General features: G+C 41.8%; 1 protein-coding gene across 1 annotated transcript; it reads left to right on the top strand.

Annotated features, from left to right (window-relative positions):
* The first annotated feature begins 1449 nt into the window (after positions 1 to 1449).
* Dbr1 (debranching RNA lariats 1) lies at positions 1450 to 19262 on the top strand. Its single transcript, XM_004664358.3, has 8 exons — positions 1450 to 1755; positions 2204 to 2328; positions 5861 to 5941; positions 7129 to 7214; positions 8610 to 8834; positions 10865 to 10945; positions 11363 to 11508; positions 18394 to 19262. The coding sequence occupies exons 1-8, from the start codon at positions 1559 to 1561 to the stop codon at positions 19091 to 19093; spliced, it is 1641 nt and encodes a 546-aa protein (XP_004664415.2). The 5' UTR covers positions 1450 to 1558; the 3' UTR covers positions 19094 to 19262.
* The last annotated feature ends 328 nt before the right edge of the window (positions 19263 to 19590 follow it).

The following is a 19590-nucleotide window of genomic DNA, read 5'->3' as shown; positions in this document are numbered from 1 at the left end:
TGAATACAACTGCCTTAACTGCTAAGCCATCTCTCCAGCCTGCACAATGCTTTTGTAAATCTTATTTTAGATATCTTCTAAATGTTACTGGTCTTCTTTTTTAATTAATTAGTTAACTTGAGAGGTAGGAGGGAGGGAGGGAGAAGGGAAGGGATGGAAAAAGAGAATGGGCATACCAGGGACTTCAGCTGCTGCAAATGGAACTCTAGATGCATGCACCAGCTGTGCATCTGGCTTACGTGGGTCCTGGGAATTGAACCTTGGTCCATTGGCTTTGCAGACAAGTACCTTAACTGCTATGCTATCTCTCCAGCCCTGGCCTTCTTACATGTCTTACTTCATTTTGAATTAAGTTTGGTGTCTTTGATGCCTACCATACTAGTTTTTTTTTTAAAAATAAAATGAGCAGACACGGGCTGGAGAGATGACTTAGCCATTAAGGCGCTTCCCTGAAAAGCCAAAGGACTCAGGTTTAATTCCCTAGGACCCACGTAAGCCAGATGCACAAGGGGGCTCAAGCAACTGGAGTTTATTTGCATAGGCTGGAGGCCCTGGCACGCCCGTTCTTTCTCTCTCTCTCTAATAAATAAAATAAAATAAATGAGGAGACACAAAAAGAAAAAAAAAAAAAGAAAAAGAGCAGAAATGGATTCCTATCTCTCTGTATCACCTTCAGTAAATTATCTTTTTTCTTGTTTTTGCAAGTTAGGGCCTCTCTCTATCCCAGATTGACCTCCTGGAGCTCACTGTGTAGACCAGGCTGGCCTCGAATTCACAGAGCTCCTCCTGTCTCTGCCCCACGAATGCTGGGATTACGGCCAGTTTAGATTGCTTTTTTCTTGATTAAATTTTCCTGTCTGTTTTTTTTTGCTTAGCCCAGTCCTGGCCATTCCTTCTTCATTGATCAGTGTAGAGTCTAAACTTTAGCTTGACATCTGCTTGCATGCACTTTGCATTCTACTTAAACAATTATTTAGTGAGCAAATGAGTCTCAGTTTTCTTAAGAAAAAAGTTATCAAATTTTCAGGGGTATATCTTTTAAAACCGGCACTATCAGTAAGTTATAGAGTTAACATCTTATATTATTTCTGAGAGTCATCAGAAAAAAAAAAAATCTTAATTTCTAATTCATTTTGAGGCCATTGTGTTTTATGGGAGAGGTTCGCTCTAGAGAATTGACAATCGCTCTTGCTCACATTTTTTAAAACCTGTTTAATTTCACGAAACTAAATTTATATTTTACGGCGATTGCATTTCCTTTTCTGGTTTTAAACTTGATCACCGGTCAGCTAAGTCTCATGAACCGAAGAAGACTGACAATCCCGGTAGGCACGCAGAAAGTTTCTCCTCATCCCGGCTGGTCCCGGTCCTTCCCGCTCGCTCTCTCGCGAGACTTGGGAGCCGGAAGTTCCATTAGCGGACTCTAAATGCGCCCGCGGTTCTGTTAATGTTGGCGGGAGCCGAGCGCTGCTCCGCGTTGCCTGGTGTTGTCGGCAGAACGGCCCGAGCTGCTGGTGGTCTGGGCGTTGAGGTAGAGTTCCGCTCCTCGGCCGGCAGGATGCGGGTGGCGGTGGCCGGATGCTGCCACGGCGAGCTGGACAAGATCTACGAGACTCTGGCGCTGGCGGAACGGCGCGGCCCGGGGCCGGTGGACCTTCTCCTGTGCTGCGGCGACTTCCAGGCGGTGCGCAACGAGGCCGACCTGCGCTGCATGGCCGTGCCGCCCAAGTACCGCCACATGCAGACCTTCTACAGGTGAGGGCTCCGGGACGCGCGCTGGGGAAACGCCAGTTCCTCCCTCCTGCACGCACACGCGACTTTCCGTTCTGCCCCACGGGGATCGGGCACCGAGGCAGAAAGCTGACAGGTGTGGATTGCCACCTTGTCATTGATAGAACTCTGGGATTCGTTTACTTACGAACCCGGGAGTTGTTAATTGGATTTGCTATGGGCTAGTCCCGGTGCCAGAAGCCCATGTTTATAGCTGTGGACTTTACAAAGTTCTTGATCCCATTCAGTGCAAGCCGGATATAAACTCAAGGTTCAATTCCTAAGGACAAGTCTGGATGGTGGGAAGCTCTAGAAAGATTTTTTTTTTTTTAATTTTTTAAGTTAAATATGTCCTAATGAACTCAACCTGCTCTTTCGGACTTATTTTTCCGCTATAGCTAGTTTGGTGCCTGACTTGATCCTTTTGTTCTAGATATTACTCTGGAGAGAAAAAAGCCCCAGTTCTCACAATCTTCATTGGGGGAAACCACGAAGCCTCAAATCATTTGCAAGAGTTACCCTATGGTGGCTGGGTGGCACCAAACATTTATTATTTAGGTATGTGTTTATGTATAACTTTTTTAATGATTATTTATTTATTTATTTATTTGAGAGTGACAGACACAGAGAGAAAGACAGATAGAGGGAGAGAGAGAGAATGGGCGTGCCAGGGCTTCCAGCCTCTGCAAACGAACTCCAGACGCGTGCGCCCCCTTGTGCATCTGGCTAACATGGGACCTGGGGAACCGAGCCTCGAACCGGGGTCCTTAGGCTTCACAGGCAAGCGCTTAACCGCTCAGCCATCTCTCCAGCCCGTGTATAACTTTTTTGATGGCATGAAAGAACCTGTTGGGCAGCTTCTAGAAGACATATATAGTGTATGGGGGATGACATTAATTTAAATAATCATGAAAATTTAGTTAAAATAGTTTATTAAATAGTTAATCGTGGGCTGAAGAGATGGCTCAGCAGTTAAAGGCACCTGCTTGCAAAGCCTGATTGCTCCGGGTAGATTTTCTAGTTCCCATGTAAAGCCAGAAGCACAAAGTGGCACATACTTCAGATGTTTCTTTGCAATGGCAGGAGGCCTTGGCACGTGCTCCTGCGCTGTCGCTTTTGCGCGCGCTTTCTCTCTTTCACAAATAAATAAATAAAATGTTTAAGGACTGAGGAGATGGCTCAGTGGTTAAGACACTTGCCTGCAAAGCCGAACGACCTGGTTCATTTCCCCAGTACTCATGAAAAGCCACATGCACAAAGTGGCCCATGCATCTGGAGTCCATTTGCAGCGGCTGGAGGCGCTGGCGTGCCCATTCTCTGTGTTGTCTCTCCTCTCTCTCTCTCTCTCTCTCTCTCTCTGTTTGCAAACAAGAATATTTTTTAAAATGTCAAAAAAATAGTTAATCTTGAAAATACTTCATTATTTCACCTGATGTCTTAAGCAATAGCTACCATGACTGTAGCATCTTCCTATTTGTAGTCTCTTATTCGTTCTTATTTAATAAAAAGCTATTTATGGTGGAAATTATTAAGTAGAATGAAGACTAGTACAGTGAAGCTCTGTGCTTGTTAATCAGCTTCACCAGCTGTTTGTCTGCTCTGCTGGTTTTCAGCGGACACTACGCTAAACTTTCCTATAGATGTGGGAGTATTTGAAAGCATATCCTAACTACATCGTTCGCTCTGTACATACTTAAGTGCGCAGTTTTTGGTGATAAAGATGTACAAAGATAAAGGTGCACAATGCATTTTGATCCCCCACTTAGCTTTTCTCTTTCCCTTTCCCCTCCCATTCCCATTAGATCCCTATACTACTTCCATACCACCCTTTTTTGATCCACTGATTTAAATTAGGGTCACATCCATAATCATGGGTTGGGTGTTATTTACTGGACAATGGGTAGTCCTCCAGTGGCCACCCCATTAAAGGACATGACTTTTTCCCTCCCAGCAATCATCAGTCTCTGCTTTACTCTGGAAGCATCTCTGGTGAGACACTGACAGGTTCCGTGATGTACGGAAAGCTCCATCTGCTGTGAATCCTCGAGTGTAGTGGACTTGAGTCTAGCAGACAGCATCCGCAGCCCCACTTCTCATCTCACATTCTTTCTACCTCTCTTCCTGGAGGTTCTCTGAGCTGGAGAGGCTGAGCACAAGCCAGCCTTATTCTTATCTTTTATTCTTGCTCGCTTTGTCATTTGTACATCTCTGCATTCACCTCCACCCTTTGCATAGGAAGTCCGTGTTTGAGGCTTCAAGGAATACCAATCACTAGGGTGGTGGCAGGCATGATAAGGATTTTTAGAAATGCACCAGTACTATTATTATATCTAACTGAAGTAATAGTTGACTCATCTATTGCCTTGTTCATGCTGAGGTTTTCTGGGTACCCCAGAGATTACTGCTATACTAATAGTTTGCTCAAGTAGGATCCAAACATTTGTTTTCATGACTCTGAAGACTCTTAGACTCTAATGCTTCCTCCTGTCCCTTCTCTTTTTTTATGTTTATTTGTTGTAGAAAGTTGAAGATTTTCCCATAGCATCTACATTTAACTGACTGGATTCCTTGTGATGTCACTTAAAACATTTCTTCTATCCTTTAGATGATACAGTTCTTTCATCTCTTTATTTAAGTGTATATTGTTTCTAGAACAGTTTACAGGCCTCTCCAGTGGTGAAGACTTATGTTTAGAAATTTAGTTTGTCTACTTTTGTTACTGATTTATCATCTTTTAACAACTGCTGTATTGGGAAATTGTCAGATGATCAGAAATAAAATGTAGAAAACTGCAGGCTCTTTTTTTTTTTTTTTTTTAATAAGAGAAAGACAGAATTGGCACACTAGGGCATTTAGCCACTGTAGTCAAACTCCAGATGTGTTTGCCACCTTGTGCACATGTGTGACCTTGTATGTCTGGCATATGTATGTTCTGGGGAGTCGAACTTGGGTCCCTAGGCTTTGCAGGCAAGTGCCTTAACTGCTAAGCCATCTCTCCATCTGCTTGACTACAGGTACTTTATACATTATGCCTAGTGACCTGAAAAATTTGTAATGTGTAAATCCGTCACAGGACATTTTCCTATCTCTGTTCCCACCTTCTCATCTGTATTCAGCCAATTCTTAAGTTAACCCTATTTCCCTTTTAAAATCCTACCTCATCCATCCCTTCTAGAATACACTCAATTCCTTGGCTTATCTGCACCAAGCCTCTCCCTAGTCTACCTTGTATATTGTCAGCATATTAACTGTGTTCATATTAATACTTATTTTCAGACAACTCTAGGATTGCACTAAGCTTCTAAATGGTTTATTCTGGTTGCCCTCTTAGTGCAGTAGGCAGCATGTCAGTCTCATTATTTATTTATTTTTTATTTTTTTGGTTTTTCAAGGTAGGGTTTCACTCTAGCTCAGGCTGACCTGGAATTAACTATGTAGTCTCAGGGTGGCCTCGAACTCATGGCAGTCCTCCTACCTCTGCCTCCCAAGTGCTGGGATTAAAGGCGTGCACCACCATGCCTGGCTTCATAATCAATTTTTTTTCTTTTCTTTTTATTTATTATTTGAGAGCAACAGACAGAATGAGGCAGAGAGAGAGAGGGAGGGAGGGAGGGAGGGAGAGAGAGGGAGAGAGAATTGGCGTGCCAGGGCCTCCAGCCATTACAAATGAACTCCAGATGTGTGCGCCCCTTGTGCATCTGGATAACATGGGTCCTGGGGAATTGAGCCTCGAACCAGGGTCCTTGGGCTTCACAGGCAAGCGCTTAACCACTAAACCTTCTCTCCAGCCCCATAATCTGTTTTTATTCAATATTTTTATTTATTTATTTGGCAGAGAAAGAGGTAGAGAGAGAGAGAATGGGCATGCCAGGGCCTCCAGTCACTGTAAATGAACTCCAGACGCATGCAGTCCTTATACATCTGCCTAACGTGGATCTTGGGCAATCGAACTAGGGTCCTTTGGCTTTGCAGGCAGATGCCTTAACCGCTAAGCCATCCCTCCAGCCCTGGTCTCATAATTTAAATGGTTTATTCTGTTAGTAAATAAATTGCTTTTGTCAATACTAATTTTAACTGCATAATTTTTCAGGTTTGGCTGGTGTGGTAAAATACCGAGGTGTAAGGATTGGTGGGATCTCTGGTATCTTTAAATCTCATGACTACCGAAAAGGTATTGTTTCAGAGAATTATTTTTAAACTTTAAAATTGCATGCCTTAGAGCAAGCATAATGTGTAGTTTAACTTGCTCATTGGATTTCTTCTGTAAATGATTTCATTCTTTACTTTTTATTAGGAAATATTTCATACGTATGAAAATATAGCCATTTTATAACATATCTGTGTATCTACCATTTAGTTTTATCAACTCAGTATGTCATTTTCAATTTTGATTTTTAAGAAAAATAATACAGATACAATAAGAAGTTCATTGTTTATTGGAATGTTCCATTCTGTTCCTCTCTCTCTTTCAATTGCCAAGCAAGCAATTACTATTCAATTTAGTATTTATTGTTTACTTGATTATTTTATATACCACACATATAAGCTTTAAACAAAGTATAGCATGTTTTGTGCTGATTGCTATTTTCTTTCTTTACTTTGTGCATGTGTGTGTGTGTGTGTGTGTGTGTGTGTGTGTGTGTGTTTGTCTCAAGGTAGGATCTCACTGTAGCCCAAGCTGACCTGGAACTCGTTTTGTTGGCCAGGTTGGCCTTGAACTCATGGCAATCCTTCTTCCTCAGCACCCAAGTGCTGGGAATGAAGATTTTCATCACCAGGCCTGACTTTTATTGATAATATCTTTCTACAGTTTCTTTGCTTAACATGTTTTAAAATCCATCCTGGCATGGTGGCACACTCCTTTAATCCCAGCACTTGAGAGTCAGAGGTCGGATTGCCATGAGTTTGAGGCCACCCTGAGACTACATAGTGAGTTCCAGGTCAGTCTGAGCTAGAGTGAGACCCTACCTTGAAAAACAAGCAACAACAACAGAAAATCCATGGTGATACATGTTAACTCAAATCTATTTATTTGTGAACAATACTTCTTTGTATAAATGTACCCAGTGTATTTATTCATTCCATTGTATCTAAGAGAATTATACCCTGATTTCTAAAGTTAGAGGAATGGAGAAATGGCTTGGATTCATCTTGATTTCATATATTTTAAATTAAATTGACAGTTAAAACTTAATATCTTTAGTGTACTGGCACAGTGCAAGCCTTGCCCCTCTGTTCTTCATGGTTCCAAACTGTTGGCTTTGGTGAACAGACAGCTGTTTGATGCATGGCATATGAGACTGCAGATTGGAAGGACTTTTGGGAAGACAGTAACAGCTCATTTCTTTTCAATTCAAGGTCATTTTGAGTGCCCTCCTTATAATTCATCTACAATAAGGAGCATATATCATGTGAGAAATATTGAAGTCTACAAACTAAAACAGGTATATAAAAAGAATATTAGTGAACCTGAAATCAATTTAAAGTAATTTGTATCATAATATATTTGGTAATATTGGCTTGCTGCTTTTGAGAATAGCATTTCAGTATTTCTAAAATTTGGGTTTTGAATTGCTTTTAGGAGGTTCACAGATGAATAACTTATTTTTTTAATGGTTAAGAGTTTCTTTTAGTGGTTAATTATATAAAACATTTAATTCATGATTTCAAATATAACTTAGGATAAGAGTAAAGAATATATATGGAAATAAAGTGATATTTAGCCAGATGTGGTACACAGGCCTGTAATCCCAAACTAAGAGACTGAGGCAAGAAAATTGTCAGTTTGAGGCTAATTTGGGTTACATATTATCCTGTTTCAAAACAAAATAAAATTTGATACATTGGTAATTTCTGTTTTTTCCCATGGAGGTACCAGCTACTTTAAATATTAATTTATCTGGCAGAGGGAGAAATTTTAGTCCAGACTGTGTAAAACCTTTAGGAAAAGAATTGATGGTGTTGTGCCGAGTAAGCACTCTGTCACTGAGCTACTACTCTCCCACCCCAGTTTTCCTGTTACGTCTTTGGGTTTGCTGTATCAGTTCTGTTAGAGAGCTCAGGAAATCTGTCTGGATCATCAGAATAACTTCCAGACTGGGGAGGTAGCTTAGTGGTTAAAGGCACCTTCTTGCAAAGCCTATCAGCCCAGGTTTGATTCTCTAGGACCCAAGGACACAAAGTGGCACATGCAACTGGAGTTCTCTGCAGCAGCAAAAGGCCCTGGCACTTATACATTCTTTCTCCTTGCAAATAAATAAATATTTTTTTAAAAGTCTTTACCATGGGGAAAAGAACTGTGGCTATTATATTTATGATATATGATTTTTTACTTTATTTCATTTTTATTATTTTTTATTTTATGTTTATTTTTATTTTTGTTTTTTTAAGGTAGGGTCTCACTCTAGCTCAGGCTGACCTGGAGTCTCTGGGTGGTCTCAAACTCACAGCGATCCTTCTACCTCTTTGTCCCAAGGGCTGGGATTAAAGGTGTGCGCTACCACACCTGGCTCTAGTATTTATTTTAGAACCCAGTACTACAAGCCTTTAATATATTGGCAATCCAATCAGGGGATGTCTCTGCTTCCCTGCCTTTGCTGCAGAAAACAAGATGTTTTCCAAGGCACAGAAAGAGCTGCATCTCTTGGTCTAGATCTAGATGAATGTGTAGCTTAATATTTTTATTACTTCCTTAAATAAGTATCCTTAGAATGAACTAATGCGAAGTCCAGATCCCTAAGTACAGGAGTGGCTACATGGTGGTAGGGAGAAAGGAGGAGTTTGCTTTTGGTTAGTCTGTTTTTAAGAATTTTCTTTCCATTCTTTTTCCATTGTTAAAGCTGAAACAGCCTATAGATATCTTCTTATCTCATGATTGGCCAAGAAGCATCTATCATTATGGAAATAAAAAGCAACTTCTTAAAACCAAATCTTTTTTCCGACAAGAAGTGGAAAATAATACATTGGGAAGTCCTGCTGCTTCAGAGCTGTTAGAGTATCTGAAGCCTACTTACTGGTTCTCTGCACACCTTCATGTGAAATTTGCAGCCTTGATGCAGCATCAGGTAGGAAACAGAGTATTTGTTCTTTCCTTTAACAAACACATACTGAACATTCATGAACTAGGCCCTGTTGGCACATTTGTAAAACCCGAGAAGAAATAAAAAGGTACCTTACATCAGGATACATCGTGTACATGAATGGAGGTTGTCAGTAAGAAGTTTAAAAAAACATTTTAAGAAAGGTAACTTACCTCTTGTGATTATTTTCACACTCCGTGCAGGAAAGGAACAAGCAAGCAACTACAAAACTGAGTTTGATCCAAAAGTGCTGAAGGTGCTATGGGAGTGCCTCAGACTGGTGGGGTGGGAATGGGGCAGCAAGAGAGTAGGTTTCCAAAGGAATTGATGGCTGAGCTGTCTTGAAGTGCCCAGAAGAAACAGTCTGTGTGGATGCTTAGTAAGAGGGGGAGGTCTAAGTGCAGTGTACTCCGGGTCCTGCAGCCAGTTCCAGATGAAACTGGAACAAGACCAGAACTTCATTCTGGGACCAGGCTCTGAGTTTGTTTGTTCTTTAAATTATTTACTTACTGGTGCATGTGTGTATGGGTGTACCAGGATCTCTTGACTGAGACCTAATTTTTGACTAGCTTTATTAGGTAGCAGAGGAATTGAACTCGGGCCACTGCAAACAAACTCCAGACATGTGCAGCCACATTGTGCGTCTGACTTATGTGGGTACTGGGGAATCGAAACTGGGTCCTTAGGCTTTGTAGGCAAGTGCCTTAACTGCTAAGCCATCTCTCCAGCCCTCTTTTTAAAATTTTTTTAATAAATATTTTTTTTTAAATTGTTTTTTGTTTATTTTTATTTATTTGAGAGCGACAGAGAGAGAAAGAGTGAGAGAGAGAGAGAGAGAGAATGGGCGCGCCAGGGCTTCCAGCCACTGCAAATGAACTCCAGACAGATGCACCCCCTTGTGCATCTGGCTAATGTGGGTCCTGGGGAATCAGGCCTCGAACGGGGGTCCTTAGGCTTCACAGGCGAGTGCTTAACCATTAAGCCATCTCTCCAGCCTGCCAGCCCTCTTTTTAATTCTAAATTATTTATTTGTATGCGTACGTGTATGTGTAACTGTGTGTGTATGTGTGGGCATGCCAGGGTGTACTGCTCTTTTAAACAAACACCAGACACTTGTGTTACTTTTTTTTTAAAATTTTTATTAGTATTTTCCATGATTATAAAAAAATTCCATGTTAATTCCCTCCCTCCCCCCCCCCCCCACTTTCTCCTTTGAAATTCCATTCTCCATCATATTACCTCCCCATCACAATCAGTGTTACTTTTTTTAAAAAATATTTATTTCTATTAACAACTTCCATAATTATAGACAGTAAACCATGGTAATTCCCTCCCCACCTACTTGGTGTTACTACGTGTCTGGTGTTATGTAGGTGGCTGGGGAATTGAACATGGACCAGCAGGCTTTGCAAGCAAGAGCCTTTTAACTGCTGAGCCATCTCTCTATCATCTTTTCTTTAAAAAAATACTTATTTCTCTCTCTCTCTCTCTCTCTCTCTCTCTGTGTGTGTGTGTGTGTGTGTGTGTGTGTGTGTGTGTGTGTGTGTGTACACGTATATGTGCTCCAGGGTCTCTTACCTTTGCAAATGAATACCAGATGCATGGGCCAATTTTTTGTGTCTGGCTTTACATGCGTGTTGGGGACTTGAATTCAGGCTGGCAGGCTTTGTAAGCAAGCATCTTTAACTGCTGAGTTATTTCCCCAGTTCCAGCAGCATCTTTTCTGTTTCCTTTTATTGGCATATTATTTGTTTTTGTGTGTGTTATATGCTTTATTTGACATCAAAATAGTCATTATCAGTATTTGAATTTTGGAAGGAAATTGAAGCCCAGGGTGGTTAAATGCTTTGTCTACCATTGTTCAAGTGGATATAGACCTTTTTTTAGTTAGCAGTCATTGTTTTGACATAGAGCATAGGATCTTGTATAGTAATAGGCATATGTTTCCTATCCAGTGTGTGAATTACTTGTGATATTTTAACATTCTTACTTAAATTGTGATTTGTGTTGTCTAGGCCACAGATAAAGAGCAGACAGTCAAAGCAACCAAATTTTTAGCCTTGGACAAATGCTTACCACATAGAGACTTTCTTCAGGTAAAAAGAAAATACATTTATATGATCTTCTTAGTTTATGTGTTTTGAGAAATCTTAGGAGATATTTAAGTTGTATTAATATTTTATTTTAAAATATTTTATTTTTATTTATTTATTCATTTAGGAGAGGGGTGTAGGAGAGGGAGAGAATATGGGCATGCCAGGGCCTCTAGCCATTGCAGATGAACTCCAGATGCATGCGCCACCATATGTATCTGGTTTACATGGGTCTTGGGGAATTGACCCTAGGTCCTTTGGCTTCACAGGCAAGTGCCTTAATTGCTAAGCTATCTCTCCAGCCCCATATTAAAATGAAGTTCATTTAAAATTAAATTACTTAATTTAAAATCTTATTAAGTTTTGTAATATTAAAATTCTTAGACTATTAACCCTAAAACTAACAATTTCATCCTACAGATATTAGAAATAGAACATGATCCCAGTGCTCCTGATCACTTGGAATACGACATTGAATGGCTGACCATTCTCAAGGCTACTAATGACCTTATTAATGTGACTGGGGGCCTATGGAATATGCCTGAAAACAATGGTCTGCATAAGAGGTAATTTTGACCTTTTCAGAACATACCTTCTCCACTGCAGGTACAGTTTTGACTTTGACCTATGCTTTGGTGTTCTAAGGAGCTTCATTTGTTTGGTGGCAGTTTTCTGGGATCCCTACTTTTGGCAGAACTACTATCAAGTGCCTGTCCAATGATTTTGCACATTTTGTCAGGCATCATGGTTTCCTCATGTCTCCACCTTGGCTGACTGAGGGACTAAGGGCCAGTACCCCTTAGTTCCAACAGGCATTGACCATGAGGCCTCACCTTTATTTACTTACTTTACTTTATTTTATTACTTTATTTATTTACTTATTATTGTGTGTTTTGCTTGTATGTGTTCAGTGCATGTGCCCATGTGTGTGCATGCATAGGCTGGGGAACATCAGGTGTCCACTTCTGTCAGGCATCCGTGTGTTTCCTTGAGATAGAGTCTCTCACTGATTCCGGAGCTTGCTGTTTTCATGAGCCCCATAATGCTCTAGTTTTTGCTCCCCTCAGAACTGCATTACAGACATGTGTGGCCATGCCCAGCTTTTTATGTGGGTGTTAGGGAATCAAACTTAGTCAGTCTTGGGTACCCTCAGGACCTCGTGTCTGTAGGAAGTGCTTGTTGCAGTCTGGTTCGCATTGCTGGTAGAAATCACCCAACCAAGAGCAGCTTCTGGGAAAAAGAGGTTTATTTGGCTTACAGGCTCGAGGGGAAGCTCCACGATGGCAGGGGGAAACAATGGCATGAGCAGAGGGTGGACATCACCCCCTGGCCAACAGAAGATGGACCACAGCAACAGGAGGGTGTGCCAAACACTGGCATGGGGAAACTGGCTATAAAGCCCATAAGCCCGCCCCCAACAATACACTCTCTCCAGGAGGCGTTAATTCCCAAATCTCCATCAGCTGGGACCCTAGTATTCAGAACACCTAAGTTTATGGGGGACACCTGAATCAAACCACCACATTCCGCCCCTGGCCCCCATAAACTGATATCCATACATGATGTAAAATACAATGCATTCAGTCTGACTTTAAAAGTCCCCATAGTTTTTATCAATCTCAATGATGTTCATACATCCCCATAGTTTAAGATCTTTTAACTGAGCCATAATACCAAAATATAACCTCAAAAAACCCATAATGGCACAGAATAAATATTCACACTGCAAAAGATGACATTGGGCATAGCAAAGAAACATTCAACCAATACAAGATTTAAAATAACCAGGGCAAACATCAAACTCTGTAGCTTCAAGTCCAGCAACTCTAGCCAGTGACAAATCTTCAAGTCCGATAATTCTAACCAGCAACAAGTCTCTGGCATTCCAATTCCGCCCCTCCAGCTAGGCTACTCACAGTCCTGGAAAACTTCATCGGGGCCGGCAGCTCCTCGGCAGCCATCTCATGGTCCCGGCATCTCCACTGGGTCTCCACTGCAAGGCACGGTTCATCCTCATGGCCCCATGGGGTCTCTATGCAGGCAACCAGCAAACCTGCTTCACACTGCCCATGGCCATTTCCAAAACACAAGACCGTGTTGCAAACTCAATGACCCTCTTTCCAGCATTTCTTATACTCCACAATTCCAGGTAGGGTGCCAATTTGTTAATCCAGGGGGGAATTAAGCAGACTTTGAAGAATAGGACTCTCCTTGAGCACTCAGACCCCTTCAAAAGAGTTGACATTCTTCTTGTTGCTCTAGCGCAGGTCAGCTAGCCCAGTCTCAAAGGTTGTAATCTCTCAGTTGCAGCTGAACGGGCAACAGTTCACCCAAAGATTTTTCTTTCTGTGCCATATCCCTCTGCACACACCAGTTCATTTCTACGCTAAGCAACCCTGCACAACTTCTCAGGACATGGGCACAAGAGCAAGCTTCTCACACAAACTGCTAGCCCAGTCCAGGCAAAGCTTTTTCTCACTCTCATAAGCCAAACCTCACAGTCCATAGTTCTTACTGCATTCAGGTCTTAGAGCTCAGACCAGAATAGTCCTTTAAGCTGTACTTACAGCACTGCAAGGCATCTCTTAGGCCAAGGTTTCAACTCCTTCCACATTCCTCTTGAAAATCAGTTCCAAAAGGCTGAAGCCACATAGTCAGGTGTCTAGCAGCAACCCCACTCCTCGGTACCACTTTACTGTTGCAGTCTGGTTCGCATTGCTGGTAGAAATCACCCAACCAAGAGCAGCTTCTGGGAAAAAGAGGTTTATTTGGCTTACAGGCTCGAGGGGAAGCTCCACGATGGCAGGGGGAAACAATGGCATGAGCAGAGGGTGGACATCACCCCCTGGCCAACAGAAGATGGACCACAGCAACAGGAGGGTGTGCCAAACACTGGCATGGGGAAACTGGCTATAAAGCCCATAAGCCCGCCCCCAACAATACACTCTCTCCAGGAGGCGTTAATTCCCAAATCTCCATCAGCTGGGACCCTAGTATTCAGAACACCTAAGTTTATGGGGGACACCTGAATCAAACCACCACAGTGCTCTTACCTGCTGAGCCAACTCTCCAGGCCCTCACCTTTATTTATTTATTTGTTTGTTTGTTTACTTACTTACATTTGGTTTTTGAGGTAGGGTCTCGCTCTAGCCCAGGCTGACCTGGGAATTCACTATGTAGTCTCAGGCTGGCCTCAAACTCAAGGGAATCCTTCTACCTCTGCTTCCCAAGTGCTAAAATTGAAGGCTGTGCCACCATGCCTGGCTTTTTTTTTTTTTTTTTTTTTTTTGGCAGTATGGTCTTGTTCTAGCCTAGGCTGACCTAGAATTTATGATGTAGTCCCAGGCTGGCCTTGAACTCAAGGTAATCCTCCTACCTTTGCCTCCAAGTGCTGGGATTAAAGGTGTGTGTCATCATGCCAGGCTTGTATTTTATTTTATTTATTTAATTAATTTATTTATTTTGAGGTAAAATCTCAGTTTAGCCCAAGCAGACTTGGAATTCACTCTGTAGCCCTAGGTTAGCCTCAAACTCAGGACAATCCTTTTACTACAGCTTCTCAAGTGCTGGGACTAAAGGCTTTCACCATTTTTTTGTGGGGGGTGGGGTTCTGAAGTAAGGTCTAACTCTAGCTCAGGCTGACCTGGAATTCACTGTGTAGTCTCAGGGTGGCTTTGAAGTCACAGTGATCCTCCTACCTCTGCCTCCCAAGTGCACCACCATGCCTGGCTTCACCTTTATTTATTTATTTTTAAATTAACTTATTTTTTTATTAACAACATCCATGATTGTAAACAATACCCCATGGTAATACCCTCCCTTCCCCCACCTTCCCCTTTGAAACTCATTCTCCATCATATCCCCTCCCCCTCTCAATCAGTCTTTCTTTTATTTTGATGTTATGATTTTTTTTTTGCCTCCTATCATGATGGTCTTGTGTATTCACCTTTATTTTTAATCAAAGAAGTTATTGTTCAGTATGTGTTCAAATAATTCAAGATTAACTGACAATGACAGTTGAGAAAACTGTAAGTTTTATCTCCCTTGGAGCATCAACCCAAGTAAGTTTATGAATAAATAAGTATGCATTAAACTATAATAGGTTAAAATTTGTTTCGTACATTAAAATAATACTTATTTTTAGCCGGGCGTGGTGGCTCACACCTTTAATCCCAGCACTCAGGAGGCAGAGGTAGGAGGATCGCCGTGAGTTCAAGGCCACCCTGAGACTACAGAGTTAATTCCAGGTCAGCCTGGACCAGAGTGAGACCCTACCTCGAAAAACCAAAAAAAAAAAAAAAAAAAATATTTTTAAGGGAAAAGTAAAACTTTTTTATTATTTTATTTATTTACTTAGAGAGAGAGAGAGATAGGGTATGTCAGGGCCTTTAGCCACTGCAAATGAACTCCAGATGCATGCACCACCTTGTGCATCTAGCTTATGTGGGTCCAGGGGAATCAAACCTGGGCCTTTGGCTTTGTAGGCAGAAGCCTTAACCACTAAGCCATCTCTCCAGACCCCAAGTTTGTTTTTCTTTTTTTTGAGGCAAGCCCAACAGACTGGCCCTTTTTTAATGATAGAGGTCGAGGGAAGGAGAATTGGCCACACCAGAGCCTCCAGTCACTGCAAACGAACTTCAGATACATGTGCCACCTTGTGCATCTGGCTTACATGGGTCCTGGGAAATCAAATCTGGGTCCTTTGGCTTTGCAGGCAAGTGTCTTAACTGCTAAGCCATCTCTCCAGTCTCTCAGGAGTTTTTTTTTTTTTAAATTTCTAAGTGATATTTTGTTAAGTGAACTATAATTTTACTATTTGTAGCCAGGCCTGGTGGCATAGCAATTTAATCCCAGCACTTAGGAGGCAGAGGTAGGAAGATTACTGTGAGTTCAAGGCCAGCCTGAGACTACAGAGTGACTTCCAGGTTAGCTAGGCTAAAGTGAGACCCTGCCTTGAAAAGAAAAGTGAGACTAATTTTACTGTTTGGATTTTTTTTTTTTTTTTTTTTTTTTTTCTGAGGCAGAGGCTCACTCTGGCCCATGCTGACCTGGAATTCACTCTATAGTATCAGACTGGCCTTGAACTCATAGCGATCCTCCTACCTCTGTCTCCTGAGTGCTGGAATTAAAGGCATGCACCACCATGCCTGGCCTGTTTGGAATTTTAATATGTGGTTTACTTTTTTATTTTTTATCCTTGCACATGGGACCCGTGCTTAGTTTTTATCTTTTTTTTTTTTTTTTTTGGTAGTAATTGTTGTTTGTTTGCTTTCTTTTTTGAGATAGGGTTTCACTCTAGTCCAGGCTGACCTGGAATTAATTCACTATGTAGTCTCAGGGTGACCTTGAACTCATGGCCATCGTTCTTCCTCTGCCTCTCAAATGCTGGGATCACAGGTGTATACCACCATGCTTAGCTAGAATTTTTATCATTTATTGCTTGAGTATGGTTATAGCAGACAGCTTCAGGTTTGCTAAGATGAACTTTCAGATCAGACACAGTTATGGAGGAAGGGATTTATTGAAGCTTACAGATCCAGGGGAAGTTCCATAATGGCAGAAGAGGCTGGCCTGTTTTCACAGGTCCAAGCAGAGAGAGGGGGTGGGGCCATAAGCCAAAAACCACACCATATAGCACACTTCAGGAATTTCAGATGGATCTAGGTACTTTGTCTGTCTTTAGATTGAAATCTCAAATCCACCATCACATCTTAGGGCTGGACTGCACAGTGACACCTCCTCCAGCCAGGTGGCTACAGATCCAAATTACAAACTAATAAAACATTGAATATATTGAGGGCTATCTATTCAAAATACCATATTCCACCCTGACCACCAATAGATTTAAAACCATCACACACTGTAAATTGCATTCAGTTCAATTTCAAAGGTCCCCACAGTCTTTACCAATTTAAGATAGTTCCAAAGTCCCAAGTCTCATCTGAGATTTAAGATTATCTCTCAGTTGTGAGTCCTGTAAAATCAAACAAGTTTTATACTTTCAACATACAAAAGGACAAAGTAAAGATTTTTGGTATAAGGTCTAACAGAGAGAAACTCGACAACCATCAAACAAATACCAAACTTTTGCAATTTAAGTTCAGTCATAACCAGTGACTGACAGCCTCTGGATTTTCTAATTCTGCCCCTCCAACTGGGCTGTGTAGCAAGGGGAAACTTTCATCCTTAGCTAACAGCCTCTATAGGAGCCCATATACTGTCTTGGTATATCCAAAGTATCTTTGGGTCTCCATGTGAAGCGCAGTCTGTCTTCCAAAGGCTTTGCCAGTCTATCATCATTATCATGCCCTGCTTCGTGTCGTGTCTCAGCAGCAGCTCCTGAAACCGTGCGCAGTTCACAACCACTTCATACATTTTTCATGCTTCTAAAACCAATACCAGATGTGCAGGACACAGCCATATTCTTTTCAGGGACAAAATAAATCATGACTTTGAAAAGCAGGTTCCTTCTCCAGACAACTTTCTAAAAGAGTTTGCATTTCTGTCAGTCTTTTTTCAGGCTTCCTCTCCATTGTTTTAATGTAAAGCAGTTAGGCCATCTTCCTTAAGATTGTTAATATGTTGGACAATAGCAGCTTCAGCAACATGAAACCAGTCTTAGTGCCTATAATTTTAACTTGCTTGAAGTTTTCCAACTTAAAATCTTAGAAATCTCTCAGTTTAATATCTTCACTCAAGCACATCAGTCTCTTACAAATTTAACCTTGGTCAAACTTTCTGGGCCTGGGCAGCAGAACACAGTCAGCCCATATGTCCGTAGCCCAGTTCCAACAAAATCCTCTGTAGTCTTTCATTTCCCTTAGAAAGCTCATAAACCAAGACTCCAAGTTTGGTTTTTGCTGCACTTAGTATTCTCAGACTGTCATCAGAGTAGTCCATAGACTTGGTTTACTGCTCCAGAAGGTGTCTTCAGTTGTAAGTACCAAGTCTATGCCTGTTCCTCTAGAACTAAAGTTTGAAAAGATGAAAATCCACATGGCCAGTTTCTTCTCACCCTACTCTTGGTACCAATTTCTGTTGCAGACAGCTTTAGGTTCTCTGACGTGAACCTCCACACCAGGCACAGTTATGGAAGAAGGGATTTATTGAAGCTTACAGATCCAGGGGCAGTTCCATAATGGCAGAAGAAACTGGCTTGCTTTCACAGGTCCAAGCAGAGAGAGAGAGAGAGAGAGAGAAACCACAAGCCAAAAACCACACCTTACAGCACACTTCAGGAACTCCAGGTGGAACTAGGTACTTTGCATATCTTTAGGTTGGAATCTCAAAACCACCATTACACCTTAGGGCTGGACCACAGTGACGCCTCCTCTAGCCAGATGGCTGAAGATCCAAATTACAAGCTAATAAAACACTGAATATATTGGGGGCCATCTGTTCAAACCACCACAATGGTAAAATGTAAAACTCAACTGCTCTGACTTTTACAGGTGGGATTATAGTGCAACAGAAGAAGCTATGAAGGAAGTGATGGAAAAATTGAACCATGACACCAAAGTTCCTTGTAACTTCAGTGTGACAGCTGCTTGTTATGACCCTAGTAAGCCGCAGACACAAGTGCCACTGGTTCATAGGATTAGTCCCCAGACGACTGAATTTTGTGCCCAGCTTGGCATCATGGACATAAACGTTGTGCTTCAGAAGGCCAGGGAGGAGCATCACCTGTGTGGTGAGGCAGAAGAGCCCGACGATGTGGAGAGCAATGACTCTGGAGAAGACAGGAGTGAGTATAACACAGACACGTCCACCCTGTCCTCTATCAACCCAGATGAGATAATGCTAGATGAAGAAGAGGAAAGTGAGGACCACATTGCAAGTGCGTGCAGTGACACGAATGCACCGTCCATAGAGCCTTCTTCCGATCAGGCATCTGACTTTTCTGCAAGCTTCTCTGACATCAGGATCTTGCCAGGTTCGATGTTTGTGTCCTCTGATGACACAGCAGGTTCACCAGCTGGTAGACAGCGGAAGCCTAGTGAGGCTGTGGAGCCTGCAGTTGAAGAAGACGTTACTGAACTTCCGGTGAAGAGGCTGAGTAATGAACATGAACATGAACCTGAGCAAAGAAAGAAAATCAAGAGGCGGAATCAAGCCATCTACGCTGCGGTAGATGACGATGATGACGAGTAAGACACTGTGCTGGTCTCAGTAATGTGTGTAGATAGGTGATTTTTCAATACTATTTTTAGAGTTGGATAAACTTTGTAATGGTGAAATGATAGAATTTACTTAGATATCAACTTTGTCTTTAGGCCTTTGTATGCTTCAGATATAAACATTAAAATTTCGTATAAAATTTGATTGACTACCATTGTTAAGAGATGTTGACTTCTATTTTTTTAGACACTTACTGCACATGTACTTTGTTCCAAATGGTTTTCTGTAGGATGGGGCTATAAAAATAGGCAAGACAAGGGTTTTCATCTTCAAGAAATTATACTGAAGGCTTTGATACATTAAAAAACGGAGGCCTGGGGATGTAGTTCACTGGGCAGAGTGCTTGCTCAACACGCACGAAGCCCTGCATTGGATCCCAGAATTCAGTCGGGTGTGGTGGTAAACACGTGTAATCCCAGCACTTGGTAGGTGTAGATAGGAGAATTACAAATTCAGGGTCATTCTAGGTA

Source organism: Jaculus jaculus, chromosome 17 (genome assembly GCF_020740685.1).
Source record: "Jaculus jaculus isolate mJacJac1 chromosome 17, mJacJac1.mat.Y.cur, whole genome shotgun sequence".
NCBI classification, from domain to species: Eukaryota; Metazoa; Chordata; class Mammalia; order Rodentia; family Dipodidae; genus Jaculus; species Jaculus jaculus.
This window is presented reverse-complemented; position numbering and strand designations above follow the sequence as displayed.

What these genes read in the sequence shown, in the direction of transcription:
- Dbr1 (XM_004664358.3), top strand. Translation starts at nt 1,559, where the DNA reads ATGCGGGTGGCGGTGGCCGGATGCTGCCACGGCGAGCTGGACAAGATC. An exon ending in AAGTCTACAAACTAAAACAG is followed by an intron (nt 7,215 to 8,609) that starts GTATATAAAAAG and finishes CCATTGTTAAAG; the next exon opens with CTGAAACAGCCTATAGATAT. An exon ending in AACAATGGTCTGCATAAGAG is followed by an intron (nt 11,509 to 18,393) that starts GTAATTTTGACC and finishes TGACTTTTACAG; the next exon opens with GTGGGATTATAGTGCAACAG.